Source organism: Oryzias melastigma, linkage group LG6 (genome assembly GCF_002922805.2).
Source record: "Oryzias melastigma strain HK-1 linkage group LG6, ASM292280v2, whole genome shotgun sequence".
Classification (NCBI taxonomy): Eukaryota; Metazoa; Chordata; class Actinopteri; order Beloniformes; family Adrianichthyidae; genus Oryzias; species Oryzias melastigma.
In genome coordinates, this window is record NC_050517.1 from 12,527,894 (window position 1) to 12,549,240 (window position 21,347).

Here is a 21,347-nt window from a genome sequence, read left to right on the forward strand (position 1 = left end):
CCTAAGGTTTCTTCTTTTTTTCCTGACTCAGGTTTTTTTAGGAGTTTTTCCTTACCGGGAGGGAGGGTCTAAGGGCAGGGATAACCAGTTTATGTAGTCTGTTTAGTTTTTAACTATTGTTTATATTTTGAAGCCCAATGAGGCAAATCTCTTTGTGATTTCGGGCTATATAAATAAAATTGAATTGAATTGAATTGAATTTTGATTGCCATGCAATATGTGCTTTGTTAGAATATGCCATATTGTCAATGATCAAATTTTTTTATATTGATTGTGGCCTTTGGTGAATGAAACACGAAATGCACACTTTTTTAAAGTTTGTGTTGAAAATATGCTCTACAATTTGACTGAACTCACAGTTTAAAAGTTAATAGGTAGGCAAGCCTAAATTCTGATGCCTTTATGCTGTCTGTTCCAGTGGTTTGCAACCTTCAATGCTCATTTTTCTTGGACCAAAAACCCTGTAGGAGCCACAAAGTCCCACTTCCCCTTTAAAAATATAGCAATACTAAACTGCTATCTAAGTAGCTTTTACCTTTATGCCACATTCCAATTAATTTGTTGTTTTTCGTTATTAATAAAAAACAAATACAAAGAGAAAAATGATATATATTACAAAATAGTTTTATACTTTTGACAAAGGGTCATATTATTTGCTTTTAGAGTTAGACACCCTTTGCAACAAAGGATGAAGCAAATGATCTCCAGTGACAATTTGAAACAAGCCATGAATGTTTTTTTTCTCTTTAGTCTACCTTGAAGTGCTGTCATCTTTGTCTTTTAGGTTTATATTGCCGTAAACCTGAATATAAACAGGAATTTATTAGTTGATAATCCAAGAAACATTAAAAAGTACATGCAAATATTCAGAAATGTTTCAAAAGGCAGAAACTATTCATTTTTTTAATGATAAACAAAGCTCATTTTTTTTAATAGTTTTTCTCAGTAGTAGAAATCTCTGTCATGTCAGCAGTGGTGCAAAAAAGCTTCAGTTTATTTTACTGTTAGAGAAGCAGCCATTAATGCAAATGGATATTACAATAAAACAAAAGTAACCCTTACTTTTTGAATTACTATTTAGCACATATTTATTTAACCTTAGAATACTTTTGCTGTAAAAAGTTACACCATCACTTTTGCCGGGTAATTTTTATCCCAAATAATATACCCAATAAAGAGTATTTGTCATAAAAAATAGATCAAAATATGACAACACATGATAAATTTGAGTAGTTTTCTTTTATTTTCAATAGGGATGTTAAATACTAGATGCATACCAAAAAAATTGATCAGGCAGTATTGGTTTGGGATGTAAAGAGACATATCTAAAATTGATGGAGACAGCTCAACTTCAATCTAATACCATCTTTTGTAAATTAAAAAAAAAGAAAGAAAAAACAACCCTGTTCAATATGGAAAATAGATCATTTTGTAAAATAAACTTTCAGCTCATATTTTATTATTTAAAAAATATGACATCCAATCAATTATTTCATATTTAAGTGGGTTTATTACCAGTATATGTATTTAATTTCCGGGAAACTCTTACATTTGAGAAAACCGTCTGAAAAGTGTAACATTCGAGGGGACGTGAATGCACCATATTGACAGGTCTGTCAGCGAATCAGAGCAGGGGGCGGGCTTTATGCTAGTAAGACGTACTTCCGGAAGTACACACGCACGTGCGCGAAAGGCTGATGCTATCCAGTCTACGGTGTGTTTTGAACGTCACTAGAGGCATGTAAGTGGGATTTTCTTAAAGATTTGAAGTTTCTTACGGTTTTCATCCACATTTTAAATCACGTTCATGTTTGAACTTTTCTCTTCAGTCCTTTGAGGTTAGCTAATCCTGCGCTTTGCTAGGTTCTGCTTACCAAGTAATGTGTTTTTGTGTTTTTCAGAATTAAGTTGGCATCCTTGAAGGTGTCTAAACAAGTGCTGAACAAGCTGCACGTGAAAGGAGTTTTTCAAATACATTTTCGTTTCTTGCAAACGTTTTTAGTTATTCAGTCTCGCCAAAGGTAAGTTCTTGCTTTCTTGGACAGTGATGTCAATGATTTATTTTTATTTTAGAACTGTTTTTGCATTCTGTCTAAGATGGTATTTTAAGTTCTTTCAAAGATGCTGATTCTGGAGGATTTCTTGACAGATTTTTTCTAATCTCAACATGTCACATTATAGATTATTTAAGATTAAAGACAATTTCCTTAATGCATTTATTAGATGCTTAATACATGTTTAATGTGTGCTTCTATGTCTCTGTTTTTTACAGCTTTACTCTGATGTCTGATTTGGAAACTCCTCCTCCTCCTGTTCAGACCGGAGAGAAGAGAGTTTGTCCAGAAGATGAGGAACAGGACTTTCCCTTAAAGAAACCAAGAACTGAGGCTGAGCACGATAACGGGGCTGCTCCGAGCCGAGATGAAGAAGCGTCAGGTTTGCCTGAAGAGGAAGCTAATGAGGGAGAGGAGGAAGAGGATGGGGGCACCTTTGCTGACATGATGAAGCATGGCCTGACTGAGACGGACGTGGGCATCCTGAAGTTTGTCAGCGATCACGAGGGGTTCTCGGGAATCCTGAAGGAAAGGTTTGCATTCCTCCAGGGACAGAAATTAAAACGATTTGATACGAGTTATAAAAACTGAAGTCGTTTAATGTGAGCCTGTTGTTTTTCCTCAGGTACTCGGATTTTGTTGTGCACGAAATTAACAAACAAGGGAAAACAGTGCACTTAGATGACATCTCAGTACCAGCGGACACAGAGGTAAACTATCACTTTTCTCATAAAAAAACAGAATTTTTGTAAATAAATGTTGGCAAAAAATTGTATTTCGTTGTAAACCATTTAAAGTCCCACTGTGATCATCTTTTAAGATATTTTCAAGCTTTCAAAGTTTTCTTTTAATTACGATTATGCTGTTTTTAGCCAAAATTCAAAACCCTGTGTCCTTTTCTAAGACATAGTTTCTGCAGGGCAGCAGGAGTTAATTAGAAATTCACCTCTGAGTTGTGGGCGGGACTGTTGGTGCAGAGTAAGCCTGCCCCTACTTCCCAACATCGAACTATTTACACTCTCTCCTGCTAACATACAGCCCCACACATCCCCAACCTAACATTAGTGGTGCAGCTAATGTTATTTCTGAGCCAGATTCCAGCTCTGGCAAGGAAAACTAAGGGATCGATCAGAATGGAGCTTGTGGCTTGCCGTAGTAATTTCTATGTTACACCTACAAGCTTTTTTTTTTCCTGCACTTGATTCAAAACAATTTGAATAAAGAAATCCTCAGAAATGCAATTTTAAGCTTCATTTTCTTAATAAATGTCCACAAGAACATGTTAACACCCCAAACACACATTTTATTGGAGTGGGTCTTTGATATTAGCCTGTAAACCCATTTAGCCCATCAGGTTTTGTTTGCAACTTGATCATGTATTTTTAGTATTTGATTAAACATTTAAAATAAGCAAAAATGTGATGTTATTTTAGCTAAATATTACTAGAGAAAAGCATTGTGTCTTTAATTTGCCTCTATTTCAGGAGGTTCAGGGGGAAGACCATCAGCCAAAGGAGGACGACGTCCTCACAGAGGAGCAGAAGCAGCAGCTCGGTGATCTACAGCTGTATAAGAACAAGGAAGGAAACGTCTCCATTCAGGTGCTTTTATTGATGTTCAGAATCTTTGTAATGACTGAAACCTCTGAAAGGCCATTAAGATTTTGCTTCTCACATCTTTGATACTTTTAGGTAATGGATGATACAAAGGAGAAGCGGACGCTCATCCACAAAGCCATCAAGACTCAATTTCCTGGTCTGGAAACGAAGACTGAGGAGAAAGATGGCTGCAAGTTCATAGTGGCCTATCATGTTGCTGGGAAGAAGGCTTTAGCAGGTGGGTAGAGGGGAACAGAACAGCTCTATGACTGATGCAGCTAGTGAAAAAAAATCAGATGAATAAAAAAATATACTGCACGTTTTTGTTTTTTTAGTTTGTCTCATCTGCTCCAACACAGCGGTTATGTCTGAATTCTCTTCCTAACCCCTAACTATTAAAAAAACGATATTGTGTTGGACTTTGTAGTGCCCTGGATTTTAAAGGTAATTCAGACACGAAGCTCACTACTTTTCTTTCGTGTTTCTAAACACAGGATGTGACGTCACTGATTTCATGAAGAAAAAATTGAATAAAACAAGCATTTCACGCATTGATTTATAAATCTACTGTGCTCTGATGGTAAAAAGATAGATGGTTTATTCAAATATTGCATTTTTTTGGAAGTTTTAAATTGTTCGACCGCAATGCATTGTGGTCTATATTCGCTAATCTAGTGAGCATTGATGTATGCTTGTTAGGGCTGCCACGATTAGTCGACTATTGAAATAGTCGACAACTATTTAATAGTCAATTAGTCGTTACTTTATATTATATGGAGTCAGAGTGAAGTAAAGTTGAACAAAGTTGTGAGGGTGCAGCACCAAATAATGCACTTTTAAAAAAAAAATTGAGTCAATGAGACCAAAGCTTTATCTTTTATGAAAAAATAGCTCCTTGTTTCAGATGCCAAGCCTTAAATATTCTCAATTTCCTATATTTTCATCTTTTATAGTAATTAAAAAAAAAATTGAGTTAACCTGATATTTTAGCAACATGCTAACATTTGTTTTTGACTAATTTGTTTTCTACTGAGGTTTTTAGGCTAATTTAGATCTTAGTTTCTATTTAAGTAAGAGGCCAACATTTTGACCAATTTAGTTTATTGAGGAATTTTAGGCTATTTTGTAGTTTAGTTATTATTTTATCAACGTGCCAACATTTTTGGCTAATCTGTTTTCTACTGAGATTTTTTTAGGCTAATTCTATTATTTTTGCAACATGCTAACGTTTTTGGCTAATTTTTTTCTGCTGAGTTTGTTTTTAAGTTATTTAGAGTTTGGCTTTTATTTTAGCAACATGCTAACGCTTTTGACTAGTTTTGTTTACTGAGGAATTTTAGGCTTTTTTAAAATTTAGCCAGTATTTAACCAACAAGCTAGCTTTTTTGACTAATTTGACATCTACTGGGGTTTTTTGAGCTAATTTAGCGTTTAGCTCATATTTAACCAACACTAAATGTTTTTGCAAAATTGGGATGTATTAGGGATTTTTAAACAAATTTACTACAAATTTTACAAAATTTGGGTCAACTTCTGCGCTCTTTAATTGTTATTTAAGGACATTTCCAGTCTTTTAGCAAATTTAACATTTAGCAAATAGCTTTTCAGCAAATCCCTTCAGCAATTAAAGAAAAAATTGTTTCACCATTTTTAGCAAAAAGCTTCAGCATCTTCAGCAACTACTTTCAGCAAAAAGCATTCACACTAGCATTGTCACAGATAATGCAACTTTTCTAGTATTTAGTTAGTTTGAAGATAATGATGGTTAAGATGTGTGCTTTACATCCACTTTACCCATGACTTGATTAGTCGACTAATGGGGAAAAAAAATCGGTGACTTTAAAAATAATCGTTCGTGGCAGCCCTAATGCTAGTTTTTCACAAAAACTTCTGGGAAATTTCTAGTGCACTCAATTTCGAATTAATAAATTCGGACAGCACTAGAAAATGGCAAACACACTATAGTGATTAGGGGGGAATTCAGACACAACCAGTGACTTTAGGACGCATGATCAGCACACCTGCATGATTCTGCTGCAAGTTTATTATTATTTCTGAACATGCAAGTTACTAGTTGCAGAAAAACATTTTTTTTTTGTGGAATGCTCTTAATTTTTTTGAAATAATTGTACCAAAAAAATGAAAAAGCAGAACCAAAAGGCTGCAGCTTTCCTGCAACAAACCATTGAAAATCAACACTCCACCCCCCCCTCAGCTCCTTGCATGAGGTCTCATCCCTGATGACTCGCCTCCCGGTCTATAAGAGCCTCGCTTTCAGTAACGCTATTCTATCCCCTTTTTGCTCGTCTCTTGTGGATCAAAGTCAAAACATCTGCAGGTAAGTTTTCATTCTCTTTACAGCACAGAAGAACTGGTCCGTTTTTACTCTCAATTCTATAGGAAAACGGCACACTAATCATGCATACGTGGACGTGTACGACCTGCACACATATGACTGGAATTTGTGTTATTTTTAAGTTGTTTCGTCAATGTCTGAATGCAAATGTTTTCTCTGTCTTTCAAAAAGCTCCAAGAAAACACTTCTGGCCTAAAAACCGTGGCAGTTACTGCCACTTCGTCCTGTACAAGGAGAACAAAGACACTATGGATGCAATCAACGTGTTGTCCAAGTTTCTCAGGTCTGGGTGTGATGTTTTTTTTTGTAAGAACCCTCAGTATAAACTTGTTAAACATCCTCATATTTGTTGTAATGTCGTTTCAGGCTCAGACCCAACATGTTCTCCTACATGGGCACCAAAGACAAGAGAGCCATCACAGTGCAGGAAATCGCAGTGCTCAAGTACTTTCACTCTGCTGCACAAACGTAGACTTTTCATGTCTTGTTGATTCTTAAAGACTGATCTTTTTATGGGAAAATTTTCACTCATTAGCACAAGAAGTATTAGGGCCAGTTTACAAAAACATTTTTTTTTATTACGATTTTTAAGTTGTAAACTCATTAGAAAGTGTCCTGTTAAATTACAAGAATAAAGTTGTATATTTATGACTTCAAAAATCATAGACTAAATTTATGACTTAGGTGTTGGAAGTAGAAAAGTTGTAAGCTTTAAATGTCTTAAATTTATGAGAAAGAAACGCCAAAGTTGTCTGTTCATCAGAGTCGGGGTCGAAGATGAAAGGCGTGGAGCGGTTTGTAAAGCTTTATTTCTGGATAGGTTTCAAAAACAAAGAAATTCTGAACCTTTTGGCGACTCAAAGTCACATAGTTTTTAGCATAAAAACATTGAAAAACTTTTTTGTCATAATCTCGAGAATTTATGTATAGAACATCGTACATTCAATAGTTTAATCTCGTAATATTCTTTTTTTTTGTGGTCTTGACTTGTAAACTTGCAAGAAAAACGTCATACATTAACGAGTGTAATCTTGTAATAATATATATTTATATTGTGGTCTAGTCTCGTAATTTACGAAAAAAGTGACATTTTTTAGATTTAAAGTCCTGTAGGAGTTTAATCTTGTAATATTATTATCTTTCTGGTGGTCCTAATCTTGTATATTTATAAGAAAAAGATCGTAAATTTAAGAGATTAATCTCATAAATTTATTATTATTTTTTTTTGTGTTCCAAATCTCAGAAATTAACAAGATTTGATTTAAAAACATGCACGAGTTTAATCTTGTAGTATTTGTTTATTTTTTGGTCCTAATCTCATAAATTTATTAGAAAAAGTTGTAAATTTTTTAGATATAAAGTCCCAAATTTACAAGTTTAACCTCATAATATTACTTTTTTGTCCTATTCTCATATATTTATGAGAAAAAACATCACATTTACAAGATTTAAAGTTAAATTTTGTGTAACATTATTTTTTGGGTGGTGGGAGGCTAACACTCTGACATACATTAGCGACTGGTGCTAGTCATAAATTGAATAAATTGATCAGAATTATCACTAAGGGAGTCTGAAAAATAAATAGTTGCACAAACAAGATGCTGTTGTCACCAGAAAGATCAATTTTGGTGGTTGTTCGTCCCCCCCCACCATGTACAGTAAAATTTTCTCTGTTTGAGCAGGATCACAGCAGAGAGATTAGCTCACCTCAACAAGTGCCTCCTGAACCTGAAGGTTGGAAACTTCACTTACAAAAACCATCCTCTGAAGCTGGGAGAGCTGCAGGGAAACCACTTCACCGTCATCATCAGGTCAGCGTGCGTCCTGAATCGTAAACGCTCGTCTGGTGGAAAACTGAGATCAATCCTGAGAGGATTAAACTCTACATTACTTGAAATTTCAATGGCAAACATTATCAGACTTTCCATCCTAAATGAGTCTTTTTTTCTTGTTGCTCCAGGAACATCTCAGGAAGCGAGGAGCAGGTCCATCAGGCCATGACGTCCCTCAAGCAGACGGGCTTCATCAACTACTACGGCATGCAGCGCTTCGGCACCACAGCTGTTCCAACGCAGCATGTGGGCAGGTAATACGGGCTCCACAAATACTGCAAACTGTTGCTCCTAGATAAAAAAAATCACAATTTCATCTTGTATGTCAGAGCCATTCTGAGGAACAACTGGAATGAGGTGGTGGATCTGATTCTGAAACCTCGTCCTGGAGGTAATCCCGCTCTGTTCTTATTAGTTCAAATGTGTTGGAGTTGTTATTAATATATATATATTTTTTTTGGGTATCCACAGCAGAGAAAGAATATTTGGTGCGCTGCAGAGAGGAGTGGGCAAAGACTCAGGACCCCGAGGCGGCCCTGAAAAAGCTGCCCAACAAGCGCTGTCTGGAGGGACAGCTGCTCCGAGGCCTGTCCATGTATGGCAAGAAAAACATCGTCACTGCGTTTGGACTGGTTGGTCATTTTGTCAATAATGGTTACAATAAAGTCATAGAAAAGTGAAATAGTGAAATTGCCCTCAAAGTATGAAAGTTGTGTAATATGCAGCTGTTAGAGGCCGCAAATTTAGGCTTTGCAGTTTTGCGGTACAGCATCAAAAAACGGTCAAAAACGAACAGATTCCTGGACATCTTTTATTTCTGTTTTAATCAGGAGTATGTGAGGTTTGGATTTGTTCAAGCTTTAAGTGTTGTTCTTTCTTTCATCTACAGATTCCTCGCAACAACCGCCTGATGTACATCCACAGCTACCAGAGCTTTGTGTGGAACACCATGGTGAGCCGCAGAATCGAGGCGTTCGGCCTGAAGGCTGTAGGGGGCGATCTGGTGCTCCGAGGAAGTAAATCCATCACTTTTTTTCCCTTTAGCTGCACTCTGTCTGTTGTTTAATTGTTTCTACCAGAAAAGATTTTGGCTTTCAATGAATAATAACCAGATTTCCCCTCCTCTTAGACTGATAAATGTCTGATTTAGCACAATTGTTTATGTTTGATAAGAATACAGATCTTTAAAAAAAAGTATTAAGTTCTAGTTAAAATATTAGAATATTAATGGGGGTTTGGAATTGAATCTGCCTGCTCCTTATCATGTCCTTTAACTCCATTAATTCAAACATTTTCTGAACTTTTTTAGCGATGAAAGGCGATCGATTCTTCCTTCACACACACTAAGTCAGTATGTGAATAATGTAAATTGGAAATAGTGTATAATACATTTTTACAGCCTGTATTCTGTCTTTGAAAGGGGTTTGGTCAAACAGGTGTAAAACATTTTCAGCAAACTACAAGTTAAATCCATATTGGGAACTTTCTGGTAGTTTTTTCCAATTCACAGCAATACTTTCTATAAAAGTGGAGCATTGTTAAACATCCATTCTGATGATTTTTTTTAACAGTTTATTGGGCATTTTTGTAAAAACTGAGGGCATATATAAAGAAAATTAAGCTCAGAATTCCATTTCTGAGTATTTCTTTATTTAAAATGTTCTGAATCAGGAGCAAATAAAAAATGATGTTCATAAAAGACTTTATTTGTGATGTAGAAAATACACTACTCTGCTTTAAGTCTCACCTCACTTATATATTTGTAAAAGCGTTCCTAGTGGTCTTTTAATTATGATTCAATTTTCAGGCAAAATCAAAGGACCTGTATAGTTTTTATGACGTGGTTTTCACATCGGCAGTAGCCCATTAGAAATTCCCCTTTTTTGATTGTAGTTGAGATTATTGGCACGGAAACTACTACTTTAAACCCGCAGCATTCCTTTGTTTACTGGTTTCTTTCTTTAGCTTACAAGCTTTTAGCCTCACTAAGTCTGTGTTTGTGTTTTTGAAGCCACCGCACACGTGCTGTCTGCTGAGGAGGCCGAGCAGCACTCCATCCATGACATTGTGATGCCGCTCCCTGGGTTTGATGTCATCTACCCCACCCACCACAGTAAGACTCATCCTTGTGCTTTAGAACGTAGAGGTCATGGAAGTACTGTTGTGAGACACCAGTATGCAATTAAAGTATGTTTTCTGATAAACCAAAACTAGGTCCTCATTCTATCTGTTACTTTTATAATATTAGATTTTTTTCCCTTCAAAACACACAATTTTATCCCTCTTTCCTAGTCGTGGTTAAAGTTTGGTTGTGTTTGTGTCAGTTGGGGAAGGTTACAGAGAGCTGCTCTCAGCAGACGGGCTGGACATCGACAACATGAGGCACAAAGTGAAGGACTACTCTCTGTCTGGAGCATACAGGCGTGTCATCATCAGACCCACCGACGTCAGCTGGTCAGCACTTCCTGTTTACACCTCACTCCGAATGTTTTCAGGGGAAACGTGGCTGTCTGCTCTGACTTTTATTCAGTTGCTTAGATAAAGATTTTTGTGTTTGCTGTGTGCAGGGAGGTGATTCATTACGATGATCCCAGGATCTCTTTGGTTCATACCGACTTTGAGAAACTGGAGAAGAAACCTGCTCCTGTTTTCAACACAGGTACGTTTATTTTAGGCAGATTAGCACTCTATGAGCATTTATGATCCAACTACAAGATAACCATGGTATAAGCGGTAAAATTCCCCTTCAAAGTGTGGATTATCAGACATTAACACACTGGTCGTATGTTCATGTGTGATAATGCACACTTTGATGGGCATTATCCCTCTTATACCATGGTGTGTGAACTATATGACATTAACACACTAGCCGGTGGTATCCGTTCATGTCTCATAATGCCCTTCAAAGTGTGGATTATCAGACATTAACGCACTGGTGTACGTATGTTTATGTCTAATAATGGACACTTTGAAGAGCATTATCCCTCTTATTCCATGGTGGGTGCATTATCAGACATTAACCCAATAGCATGTGGTATTGTCCAATAATCCACACTTTTTGGGGAATTATCCAGCTTATACTATGGTGTGTGCAGTATCAGACATTAACATACTGGCATGCGTTGATGTCTGATAATTCGGACTTTCAGGGGAATTATCCCGCTTATACTGTGGTGTGAGCATTATCAGACATTAATCTTCTGGCGTGCGATAATATTTGATAATGTGTACTTTGAAGGGCATTCTCTTTCTTATACCATGGTGTGTGCATTATCAGACATTAACGCACTGTTATACCTATGTTTATGTCTGATAATGTACACTTTGAGGGGCATTATCCGCTGATACCATGGTGTGTGCATTATCAGACATTAACACACTAGCGTGTGGTATTGTCTGATAATGCAAACTTTGAAGGGCTTTATCTCGCTTATACCATGGTGTGTGCATTATCAAAAATTAACACACTAGCATGCATCAGTGTCTGATAATTCACACTTTTAGGGGCATTATCCCGCTTATACTATGGTGTGTGCAATATCAGACATTACCACACTGGCGTGCATTAATGTTTGATAATGTGTACTTTGAAGGGCATTCTCCTTTTTGTACCATGTAAGTTATCATTTTAATTTTAACAATTGTCTTTTTTGTCTTCTTTTTGTCTGGTAGAGGGAAAGTACCGGGCTCTGAGGATAGAGTTTTCCTTGCCTCCCTCCACCTACGCCACCATGGCAATCAGAGAGATCCTGAAGCTGGACACCAGCATCAAGAAACAAACCCAACTCAACACCTTGTGGTTCAACTAAATTAGCCACAGCAACTATTATTTATGGGTCACTCACTTTGAGTGTTTGGTGTGAAACAGAAATAATTTTTCTATTTGTTCTACACAAATGTGTCATTTGTTATTTTATTTTAGCAGCAAGTTGTCTTTTTTTTATTATGTTTTATTTTGAAAGGTTTCTATACTTGAGTAACTTATAAACTGGAAGCCTTTAACTGTGAGGACTCACATGTTGAAAGTTTGACATAGATAAAACTGCTTCTTTTAGCTAAAAAAAAAAATAAAAACAGTAAAGATTTAACAACTAATTGGTCTCCTGGATTTTTTTTTCTTTTACATTTAAATATAATATTTTTTTTATTCAGTTTTTCGCAGCATGCTTGTCTAAACCATGTAGGCAAATATTTCCGGACCCTCTACGTTTGTAAAACAATTTTTGAATTTGCAGCTTTGTTCCCTCCTTTTAATTTATATTTTTAGACTGTAAAAACATTGTTGTTCCCAGAAGAACGTCTGTCAATGAACAGATCTTCAGACTTCCAGGTTTAATTTTGTGACACTAAAACCCAATTCAATATTTCATAGTCCATAGAACGTCAAATTTAAATGTAATGAAAAGATGCTTTTTGCCTTGAATTATTAAACAGCTGTTGACTAATTAAAACCGCTTCACTGAGATTTTTGACTCTTACTTTGAGAACATGTCTTTTTATATTATTAGTACATGATTGTTCAAGTGCTGAAAGAGAGAAAGCAAAGTGCAGAGCTACATTGCAGAGACGCGGCTGGAAGAGAAAATGTAAAACTCTTGTCTAATCTCAGCTGCACAAAAGGCTCACAGTCAAAGGGGTCATTAAAGAGCTCCTGCTGTAGAGAATATACTCATAAAACTGATAAAGGTGAAGAGTACAACTACATTTGCTGGTAGGTGATAAAGTAATTATTCATAAAAGAGGCCTCTTGCTTTCACTGATGTATTTGACTGATTTTCAGAAGAAAAAATGTTTTTAAAAAAAGTAAAATCATTGGTTTTAAAAAGTTTTTTTTAGTGTTTTAGTTAACATTTATAAATATTTTTTTTTAATAAATATGACTAATTTTGGAGCATTACACTTTATTTCAACAACTTATCTTGAAATGGCTGCTCCTAAAGATCCAATCCGATCATCTTCTGATACATTTTAAAGCGTTCCCAGTGCTGACATGATGACACCATATTTAGCCAAAATCAGCAAAGCTGTTTTTAGGACTTAGTTTCTGCAGAGTGGTAGTAGTTAGCAACTCTACCTCCATGTTGCTGAGAGCTCTCTGTTTACAACCTCTCCTGCTAGCTTACAGCCCCTCATACCCCCAAGCTAACATTAGCGGTGCAACTAAAATGGCGAGGAATATTGGGAGCCTTAAGGTGCATTCACGCTGAACGCTTTGTCATGCGATAAATTGGCTGCTTGTCACCTGTCAAAAAATGTGTTCTTTAGTTTGACGCTGCGGACGCATGTGGGAGGAGCTACCAGCTAATGTTTTTTGGATGATCGCTGTAAGAAATGGTGTCCGTGGATATCTCACTTAGAATGTATGAAAACCACAAATGATGCTGATAAAAAAGGTTATTTATTTTGAAGAGTTCTACAAAAACATCAGTAATCAGGTCTCCATGTTTGGGTTTGGGATTATTATGAAAAGATTTTCCAGGTACAGGGAGCTGTGTCTGTATGACAGCCACTTCCGCGGTGTTTCTGTGTCTCTGTGGCTGATCTTGAAGGCTAACTGTCTAGTATTAACCCAATGGGGGGAAATAAAAATAGGAGACCTTTTTTCCTATTTTTTAATGTCTCGATGAGACCCGAGCCGGAGACCTCTGCACTCCGTCTGCCGGAATATCAAGTGAGTGAGTGCCACCGTGGGAGCGAAAACCACCGATCTGTCCAGAGTGCATCCCCCCTTCGCCCTAAAGTAGCTGGATGAAAACCTGTGGCACCAATGGGTTAATGAAAAAGATGGAAGTTCTGGAAATGAAAATCACTGAAAATGTCATGTGCCCAAAGCTGAGTTCCTGATTGGTAGATGCGACGCGCCGACTTGTCAAACTTCAGATATTTAAATTTTGATTTGTGCCTCATTGCTCTAATCGAGCTGCTGCTGGACCTTCGCACCGCGCCTGTCGCTCACATTGTGCTGCAGGACTTCAGATCGCCTCATGTTGCGTCTGTTCCATCGACTTAACATTGAGACTGGCCGCCTCTGCTGAGCGAATTGTGTTTGGTGTGAATGCACCTTTACAGTTTTTAACCAGATGTCAGCTCAGACAAGGAAAACGAAGTACATGATGGATCTGTCATCTTCGAGTAGATGCATCAGAATGGCAAACTATGGCCCATCCTGCATACTTTAAGTCACAAATACACATTTTTTTTAGACAGTGTCTATTTATACATAATTTTTACGGCCAGTGGAGAACTTTTTTCTTTTGCAACACAAACCCAGAGGAACGGCTAAGGCTCCTACAGGGGATGAATCAAACATGGAGAACACATTTCACGCACCTTGGAGCGGGACAGCCAATAGGACTTCGACTTTAAGTTGAACTTTAAATGTTTGCAACCAACAACAAAATCCGGCCTGCACGCACTTCAAATACATTCGGGCAATGCAGCAACATGCACATGGCTGGACGTATTATATATGGCCAACATGAATTTCCATCAGTTTTTGTGCTGTTGTGTGAATAACATCAGCCATTTTTTTCAAATGACCTTTTTCGTCTGCTCCGATCCACAACGGTATGAGTTTAAAAAAATACTCAGGAATTCAATTTTAAGCTTAATTTTTTTTTATATGTGTCCTCCATCATCAGAAAAAGATCAAAATGACATGTCTGTGAGTGAGTCTGTAAATGTGAAAAATGTTTTTAAAATAACCCACCCACTGAATTTAGTTTCTCAGAAGTTACTGATTTTAATGAAGCTTTTTTTAACAGTGGATAATTTTATGTATTTCATTACAACTACTAATGTAGACCTTTATTTATTGTTTTTATAACTACTGTCACATCTAAGATGAGGAAGAGGAGGGTTGTCTCCTGACTTTAGGACTAATTTCAGACGTTGTTAGCAGGAGCACAGTTCTGGTAGAAGATCTGGAAGGAGCTGTCAACGTAAGTGACTTTCTTCAGGAAGATCTCCAGCTGCTGCACCGTCATCTCCTGCACCTTGTTGTCCTCTTTGTCGTTGAGCCCGTAAGCTGCAAACGTGGGGAACTTGGAGCGCTCCGAGTATGGAGCGTTGTGGTCATAGTCGGTGCAGCAGTAGGCTGACCACAGGTAGGTGGGTATGCCCAGGCGGTTGATGTTATTGCGGCGTAGGGTGTGGCCTGACGTGGTGATCCCGGTGATGACGTAGGCCGTGCCCCGGCAGTAGTTGTTCAGCCTCTGGCGTATGGTGTGCTCGTGGGTTTTCCAGGGGCCGATGTTGAACTCCCGAGCTTGAGGGACCACGTTGGTCAGAGTGTAGGTGGCGGCCTTGTCGTCCAGGTCGCCCTGGTGCTCATCTGGGTTAAGTTGACCTCGCTCGAAGACGACGCTGTTGGAGTAGTCTTCCAGCACAGCCTGAGAGTCCTCAAAGCTGCTGGGAAGGTTGCCGGAGGGGAAGGACTGCATCTCTCTGGAGTCGGACTTAATGGACAGCTGGGAGGACAGACGACAGAAGTCATCTTAGCATTAAATTCATTTGAAGTCCTTTAAACGTTTTCAGATCGTTCCAATTTTCTTTATGATTTGGAAAATTAAAAAACTTGTTTTGTTTTTTTTAACATAATTTCTGCGGAGCGGTAGAAACTACTCGTATCTGTTAGAGTGGCGTAAACCTTCACCCATTTCCCATCATGCCTTTGCTTATACTCTCTCCCACTACCTTACAGCCCCTCACAACCCCAACCTAACATTACCGGTGCAACAAAAATGACCACCAATATTGGAGCTATGCAGCTGTACAATTCTGATCCAGATTCCAGCTCAGACGAGGAAAATGAAGACGTTCATGAATCTATTTGTTTACAAGTGGATACATCAGAATGGAGTGGAGCAGGGAGCTTGTAACATGCTAATTGTAGCTTCTACATCACAGCTACAGGCTCATTCCAACCGCATTTTTACATCTGCTCCCAATTCATAATGATAAATAATCAAAAACGCAATTTTAAGCTTAATTTTCTCACTATATGTCCTTTATTATCAGAAAAGTATGGTGGCTGACATGGCTCACATAAATGCAAAAGCCACAACACGATGACAAAAGCTGAAGCACGACAAAAGCAACAACACAACAACAAAAGCCATGACGCAATGACAGAAGCTGAACCACGACAACAAAAGCCACAACACGACGACAAAAGCCCCAACACGACGACAAAAACCCCAACACGACGACAAAAACCCCAACACGACAACAAAAGCCACAACACGACGACAAAAGCCACAACACGACGACAAAAGCCACAACACGATGACAAAAACCCCAACACGACGACAAAAACCCCAACACGACGACAAAAACCCCAACACGACGACAAAAGCCACAACACGACGACAAAAGCCACAACACAATGACAAAAACCCCAACACAACGACAAAAGCCACAACACAATGACAAGAACCACAACATGACGACAAAAGCCTAAGTAAGACGATAAAAGAGACACAACCACAAAAGCCAAAGCACAACCACAAAAGCCACAACACGACAAAAGCCAAAGCACAACAACAGAAGTCACAACACAACAGAAATGATTCACAACAGAAATTAATAACTAACTTTTTTTTGTAATTTTCATTATACTTCAAGCTATTAGCACTGCTATAAACTTTGAGCATGTACTCGAGAGGGGATGAATAAAAATAGAGCCTGGGGGATGTTTTTGTTAGATTCTTAACTAACTATTACGTCCTTTTTATTATTGTGTAAGTTTGAAATAAAAACATCATAGCCAGAACTAGAACATGTAAAAACAAAATACACCATTGGAACGGTCTTCAACAACAAAGAAAACCTCACCCATATTATATTTACGGAAGCATTTTTGTCAAAAGTTAATCAAATGTGACGTAATATGGTGTTTTAAAAATAAAGTGTTGGAAATTTAAAAACTGCTGCAGCCTTTTACGTCGTTTATAGAAAAGCAGAAAAGGTGCTGTTAAAGTTTAGCGTTCTGAATTTGTTTCAGCATATGATCATTATGTCAAATTATCTCAAACTTCTATGCAAACACAAATCAGCATATCTTTTCAATGCTTAAATATCCCAGTGTTCATTTTACTATAATACGTTACAGTTTTTAGAATTTAAACTGTTTTTATTTAAATATGGGTTATACTCTTATATTTTTAGAAAATGTTGATTTAAAGTTTAGAGTTTGAACAAATTTTTGTACATTAAAAAATAAATAAACTGATTAAATTAATTAGAAAATAGTAATAGTGGCTGTTTGGTATTTTACTTTGAAGGAATTGGAGGAAAATTAACAAGCCAGTTGTGCTTTTTCCATTTTTATTGGCTACAAAAGAAAATGCATCTATTTGAAGAGGAAAAAAATCTGTTCAAGTCATGTTTATGAATGAATCATCATTTTAATAAATACTTGGAGAGAAAAAAAACTTTTTGTAATAGTCCCACAGAATCCCCTTTACCTGTGGTTCATACATCCATGGCACGTCGACCTTCTTGAAGCCGTCGGAGCGTTTGAAGGTGTAGGCAGAGTAAACTGGGATGCGGCTGAAGGTGTCATAGAGCGTGAAGAACCGCGGTTTGCCGGCGTAGAACTGGCAGATCTTCTTGAGGGGCTGCTCCTCGAGCCCCCGCGGCGGCGTCCCCATGTACAAGAACTGCTTACACTCTGGTGAGAGGGTCTCCTGCACCTCTGCTCCCACCATCCCAGCCAAAAGAAGAAACACGAGCATCTTATCCATTCTGCCTTCAGGGGGAAAACTGCACCCACGATGCATTTAATCTTCTTGAAATATACTACTGGGTGAGATCATTTCCCTGCTCAGAGGCTTGTCAGGTTTGGCATGCAAATCCTTATCTGGTTCAACCAGCCATTGCTGCACCTGGAAACCAACTCAAAAGGGCATTCACAGTTTTACAGTTATCATCCATGCTCTACTCACTGTAACAGCCCCCCAGAAATACATTTTAAAAAATCAATTAGAAAAGCAAGAAAAAAAAATCAACCAATGGAATAAGTCAAACGATCTTACCAAGAATTCTTATTTTAAGATAAAAATTTTAGTTTCTAAGACATATTTTCCTAAACTAAGATTATTTTGTGAATGAAAAACTTTCTTAAAAAGATTAATTTTCTTCCAAGACAGAAAATTAGACAATTTTCCTTTGAACCTTCTTAAGACTGTTTTTGCAGTGCTGTTAGAAATGAGTCTACAGTGCTGAAGTTTGGAGGTAAAGCCACAAAAACTAAACCATATATACAGAGGGGCATAAAAGTATTTAGTCAACCACCAATTGTACCACCAATAACAAAAGTTCACCTCAATACTTATACCCTTTGTTGGCAATGACAGCACTCAAACATTTCCAGTAAGTCTTCACAACACAAACTGGTGCTGGTATTTTGGTCCATTCCTCCATGCAGATCTCCTCTAGAGCAGTAATGTTTTGGGGCTGTTGCTGGGCAACACAGACTTTCAACTCCCTCCAATTATTTTCTATGGGGTTGAGATCTGGAGATTGGCTAGACCACTCCATTAGTTTGAAATGCTTCTTATGAAGCCACGCCTTCATTACCCAGCAGTGTGTTTGGGATGGTTGTCATGCTGAAAGACCCAGCCATGATTCATCTTCAATGCTCTTGCTGATGGAAGGAGATTTTCACCCCATTCTTTCTTTGCTTTACATGGATCAGTCGTCCAGGTCAGTTTGCTGAAAAAAAGCCCCAAAGCATGATGTTTCCACCCCCATGCTTTACAGTAGGTTTGGTGTTCTTTGGATGTAACTCAGCATTCTTTCTCCTCCAAACAGTAGAGTTCTTACCAAAAAGTTCTATTTTGGTTTTCATCTGACCATAGAACATCCTCCAATCCTCTTCTGGATCATCCAGATGTTCTCTAGCAAACTTTAGACGGGCCTGCACATGTTCTGGCTTTAGGAGGAGGACACGTCTGGCTCTGCAGGGTTTGAATCCCTGATGGTGTAGTGCGTTACTGATGGTAGTCTTTGTTACTTTGGTCCCAACTCTCTGCAGGTCGTTCACTAGGTCCCCCAGTGTGGTTCTGGCAAGTTTAATCACCGTTCTTGTGATCATTTTTTCCCACAGGATGAGATCTTGTTAGGAGGCCCAGATGGAGGGAGATCATCAGTGGTCTTGAATGTCTTCCATTTCCCAATAATTGCTCCTACAGTTCATTTCTTCACATCAAGCAGCTTACCTATTGCAGATTCAGTCTTCCCAGTCTGGTGCAGGTCAACTATTTTGTTTCTGGTGTCCTTTGACAGCTCTTTGGTCATAGTGGAGTTTGGAGTGTGACTGTTTGAGGTTGTGAACAGGTGTCTCTTATATCGATAACGAGTTCAAACAGGTGTCATTAATACAGGTAACGAGTGGAGGACAGAGGATCCTCTTACAGAAGAAGTTACAGGACTGTGAGAGACAGAAATCTTATTGTTTGAAGGTGACCAAATACTTATTTTCCACCATAGTTTGCAAATAAATTCTTTAAAAATCAGACAATGTGATTTTTTTTCTTCCTTTTTTGTTCTCATTGAGGCACATCTATGATGAAAATTTACAGTCCTCTCTTTCAGTCGGAGAACTTGCACAATTGTTTTCTGACTACTTTTTTGCCCCACTGTAGACCTTCAGAGAACATGTTGATGAATGGAATCCAAAAGGTTTGTTAAAAAAGTAGTTTGGAAATGTTTTGGGAGTTTACTAAAAATTAAAAAAGGAAAATTATATTTAAATGGAAATCTGTGTTACTGTCTGATAGAAAGTGTTTAGGAGTATAAATAAATAAAATGTGTACCCTCCAGTTAGTATTTGCTTGAACAAATGAGTTTAAAGTCCTCAAAAATGCAATTTAAGAAAACTTATTCAGAGAAAAAAATGAAAAAGCCATAAATTACAGGTAATACAATGAACAACTTAATAAAAGATGCTAAGAAATGGGCCTAACTTGACTCAAATTACACCATTTTCAGTTTTAAAGGTTACGTCAGGCCTACTTTGAGAATATCTAGAAATGTGAAGATGATGCTTACTCTGTAGTCTATGTTGTTGATGAAAAACAGAAGATCTTGTCTAAAAATAAATGCAGCTAAAGACCTTTTTATGGTAAGTTTCACTGGGTAACAGCAAAAGTTATAATAGGGATCTTCATCATAGGACGCCATTAAATCAAAGGCATGTGAGTTTAAAAGGCTTTTTATAGTTTGTATTGACTTAAACTTACAGAATAAAGTATTTTTGATGACTTGACCTTTATATTTACGGGAACTGTCTGGAAACTTGTGTGCTTTTCTGTCCTTCCCACCGTCTAAAAGTGAGCCTCTAGATGAGAGAAAGTCCTGGAATGTTGCTCAAAAGTCTTCTATTCCCACCACAAAGGATTGATGGCAGCGTGACCTCTCGGGAGACAAACACTTCCTGTTTACCATCCGAGCATCCTCTGTATTTACGCTGTAATTCAATGCTGACCTGGCGGTGCCCTGTTCTCTAGTGACCACTCCAACGACCGTCAAGTCATAACTCATGTCAGAGTCACACAGCTGAGTAAAAGCTAAAGGTGGAGGACAAAGACTTTCAGTTAAACCAAAATTATTTTACTTTTCAAGAGAACATGTGTCAAAAGACAAATTTATTCCACTTTTGGCAACTTTAAGATATGAAATTAAACAACTGTTTACATAATTTCTTAGTTGGATTACATCAGTTATCACTTAAAATAATACATTCTTTCAGAAGAAAAAAGAGGAAAATATATGTTTTTGTAAACACAACAGCAAACATTGACTACGTTTCTAATCCAATTATTTTAAGATTTTTTCATAAATGTCTTTATGTTTGCAAATCAGAGAAAGGGAGCAATCTTCCTTGTTGCCATAGTACTTTTTTAATAAGTAATAAGTAAAAAAAAAAACATTCTAAGAGATGAGTAAATGCATGAAATGTCTGTGTTACTCTGCAGAGTTTGGGTATATCTATTTGAATAAAGAACAACACATAATCTTTTATTTTGAAACATCAAATACATTAAAGGAATTTACTCTATCTTTTTAGGGAATGTGCACATGAGATAACATATTTTACAAGCTTTGGCTGCTTGATCAATTCTTTTTATTTTTAGAAAAATTTATAAAGAAGTAAATTAAAATATTTAACATTTAAATAATCTGTGTTTCAGTAAAATAAATATTTATAAAGTGTTTTCTGTGTTTGTAACATGTTCCTTAAACATTTTCTGATTATGAAGGACATATATAGAAGAATTTAAGATTAAAACTGCATTTCTGAGAATTTCTTAGTACATAAAACTGCGTTTCAGTTGTGACCTAGCAACTAAAATGACACGCCAAAGTCTCCCTTCTCCTGTCTATTCTGATGCATCCATTTGCAAAAAAAATATACAGTAGGGTCTTTATTTTCCACATCTGAGCTGAAATCTGGCTGGATCGCTCCAATATTGATCTTAATTTTTTGCTAATTGCTAATGTT

The 21,347-nt window shown here is 37.3% G+C and overlaps 2 protein-coding genes across 3 annotated transcripts; one reads left to right on the forward strand and one right to left on the reverse strand.

The window, feature by feature from the left end:
• The first annotated feature begins 1,582 nt into the window (after positions 1 to 1,582).
• On the forward strand, positions 1,583 to 11,935 carry pus7 (pseudouridine synthase 7). 2 transcript variants are annotated; one of them, XM_024281242.2, is made up of 18 exons: positions 1,583 to 1,741; positions 1,902 to 2,021; positions 2,273 to 2,587; positions 2,680 to 2,764; positions 3,539 to 3,655; positions 3,746 to 3,890; positions 5,976 to 5,990; positions 6,180 to 6,291; positions 6,375 to 6,452; positions 7,691 to 7,819; positions 7,969 to 8,094; positions 8,170 to 8,231; positions 8,312 to 8,472; positions 8,730 to 8,856; positions 9,852 to 9,953; positions 10,165 to 10,294; positions 10,408 to 10,499; positions 11,513 to 11,935. In XM_024281242.2, the coding sequence occupies exons 1-18, from the start codon at positions 1,698 to 1,700 to the stop codon at positions 11,647 to 11,649; spliced, it is 2,097 nt and encodes a 698-aa protein (XP_024137010.1). In that variant the 5' UTR covers positions 1,583 to 1,697; the 3' UTR covers positions 11,650 to 11,935. The 2 variants fall into 2 exon arrangements, with proteins under 2 accessions (XP_024137010.1, XP_024137011.1); XM_024281243.2 differs by lacking the exon at positions 5,976 to 5,990.
• A 2,722-nt stretch (positions 11,936 to 14,657) lies between these two features.
• zgc:172339 (endonuclease domain-containing 1 protein) lies at positions 14,658 to 17,874 on the reverse strand. The gene is made up of 2 exons (XM_024281252.2): positions 17,308 to 17,874; positions 14,658 to 15,309 (listed from the first exon to the last, which is right to left on the reverse strand). The coding sequence occupies exons 1-2, from the start codon at positions 17,620 to 17,622 to the stop codon at positions 14,725 to 14,727; spliced, it is 900 nt and encodes a 299-aa protein (XP_024137020.2). The 5' UTR covers positions 17,623 to 17,874; the 3' UTR covers positions 14,658 to 14,724.
• Between the last annotated feature and the right edge of the window lie 3,473 nt (positions 17,875 to 21,347).

Excerpts from the sequence above, each read along its gene's own strand:
- zgc:172339 (XM_024281252.2), bottom strand. The coding sequence starts at position 17,622 with ATGCATCGTGGGTGCAGTTTTCCCCCTGAAGGCAGAATGGATAAGATG. Across the intron at positions 15,310-17,307 it reads CATGGATGTATGAACCACAG|CTGTCCATTAAGTCCGACTC; the intron begins GTAAAGGGGATT and ends CTGTCCTCCCAG.
- pus7 (XM_024281242.2), top strand. The coding sequence starts at position 1,698 with ATGCTATCCAGTCTACGGTGTGTTTTGAACGTCACTAGAGGCAT. Across the intron at positions 2,765-3,538 it reads CAGTACCAGCGGACACAGAG|GAGGTTCAGGGGGAAGACCA; the intron begins GTAAACTATCAC and ends CCTCTATTTCAG. Across the intron at positions 6,453-7,690 it reads CAGGAAATCGCAGTGCTCAA|GATCACAGCAGAGAGATTAG; the intron begins GTACTTTCACTC and ends CTGTTTGAGCAG.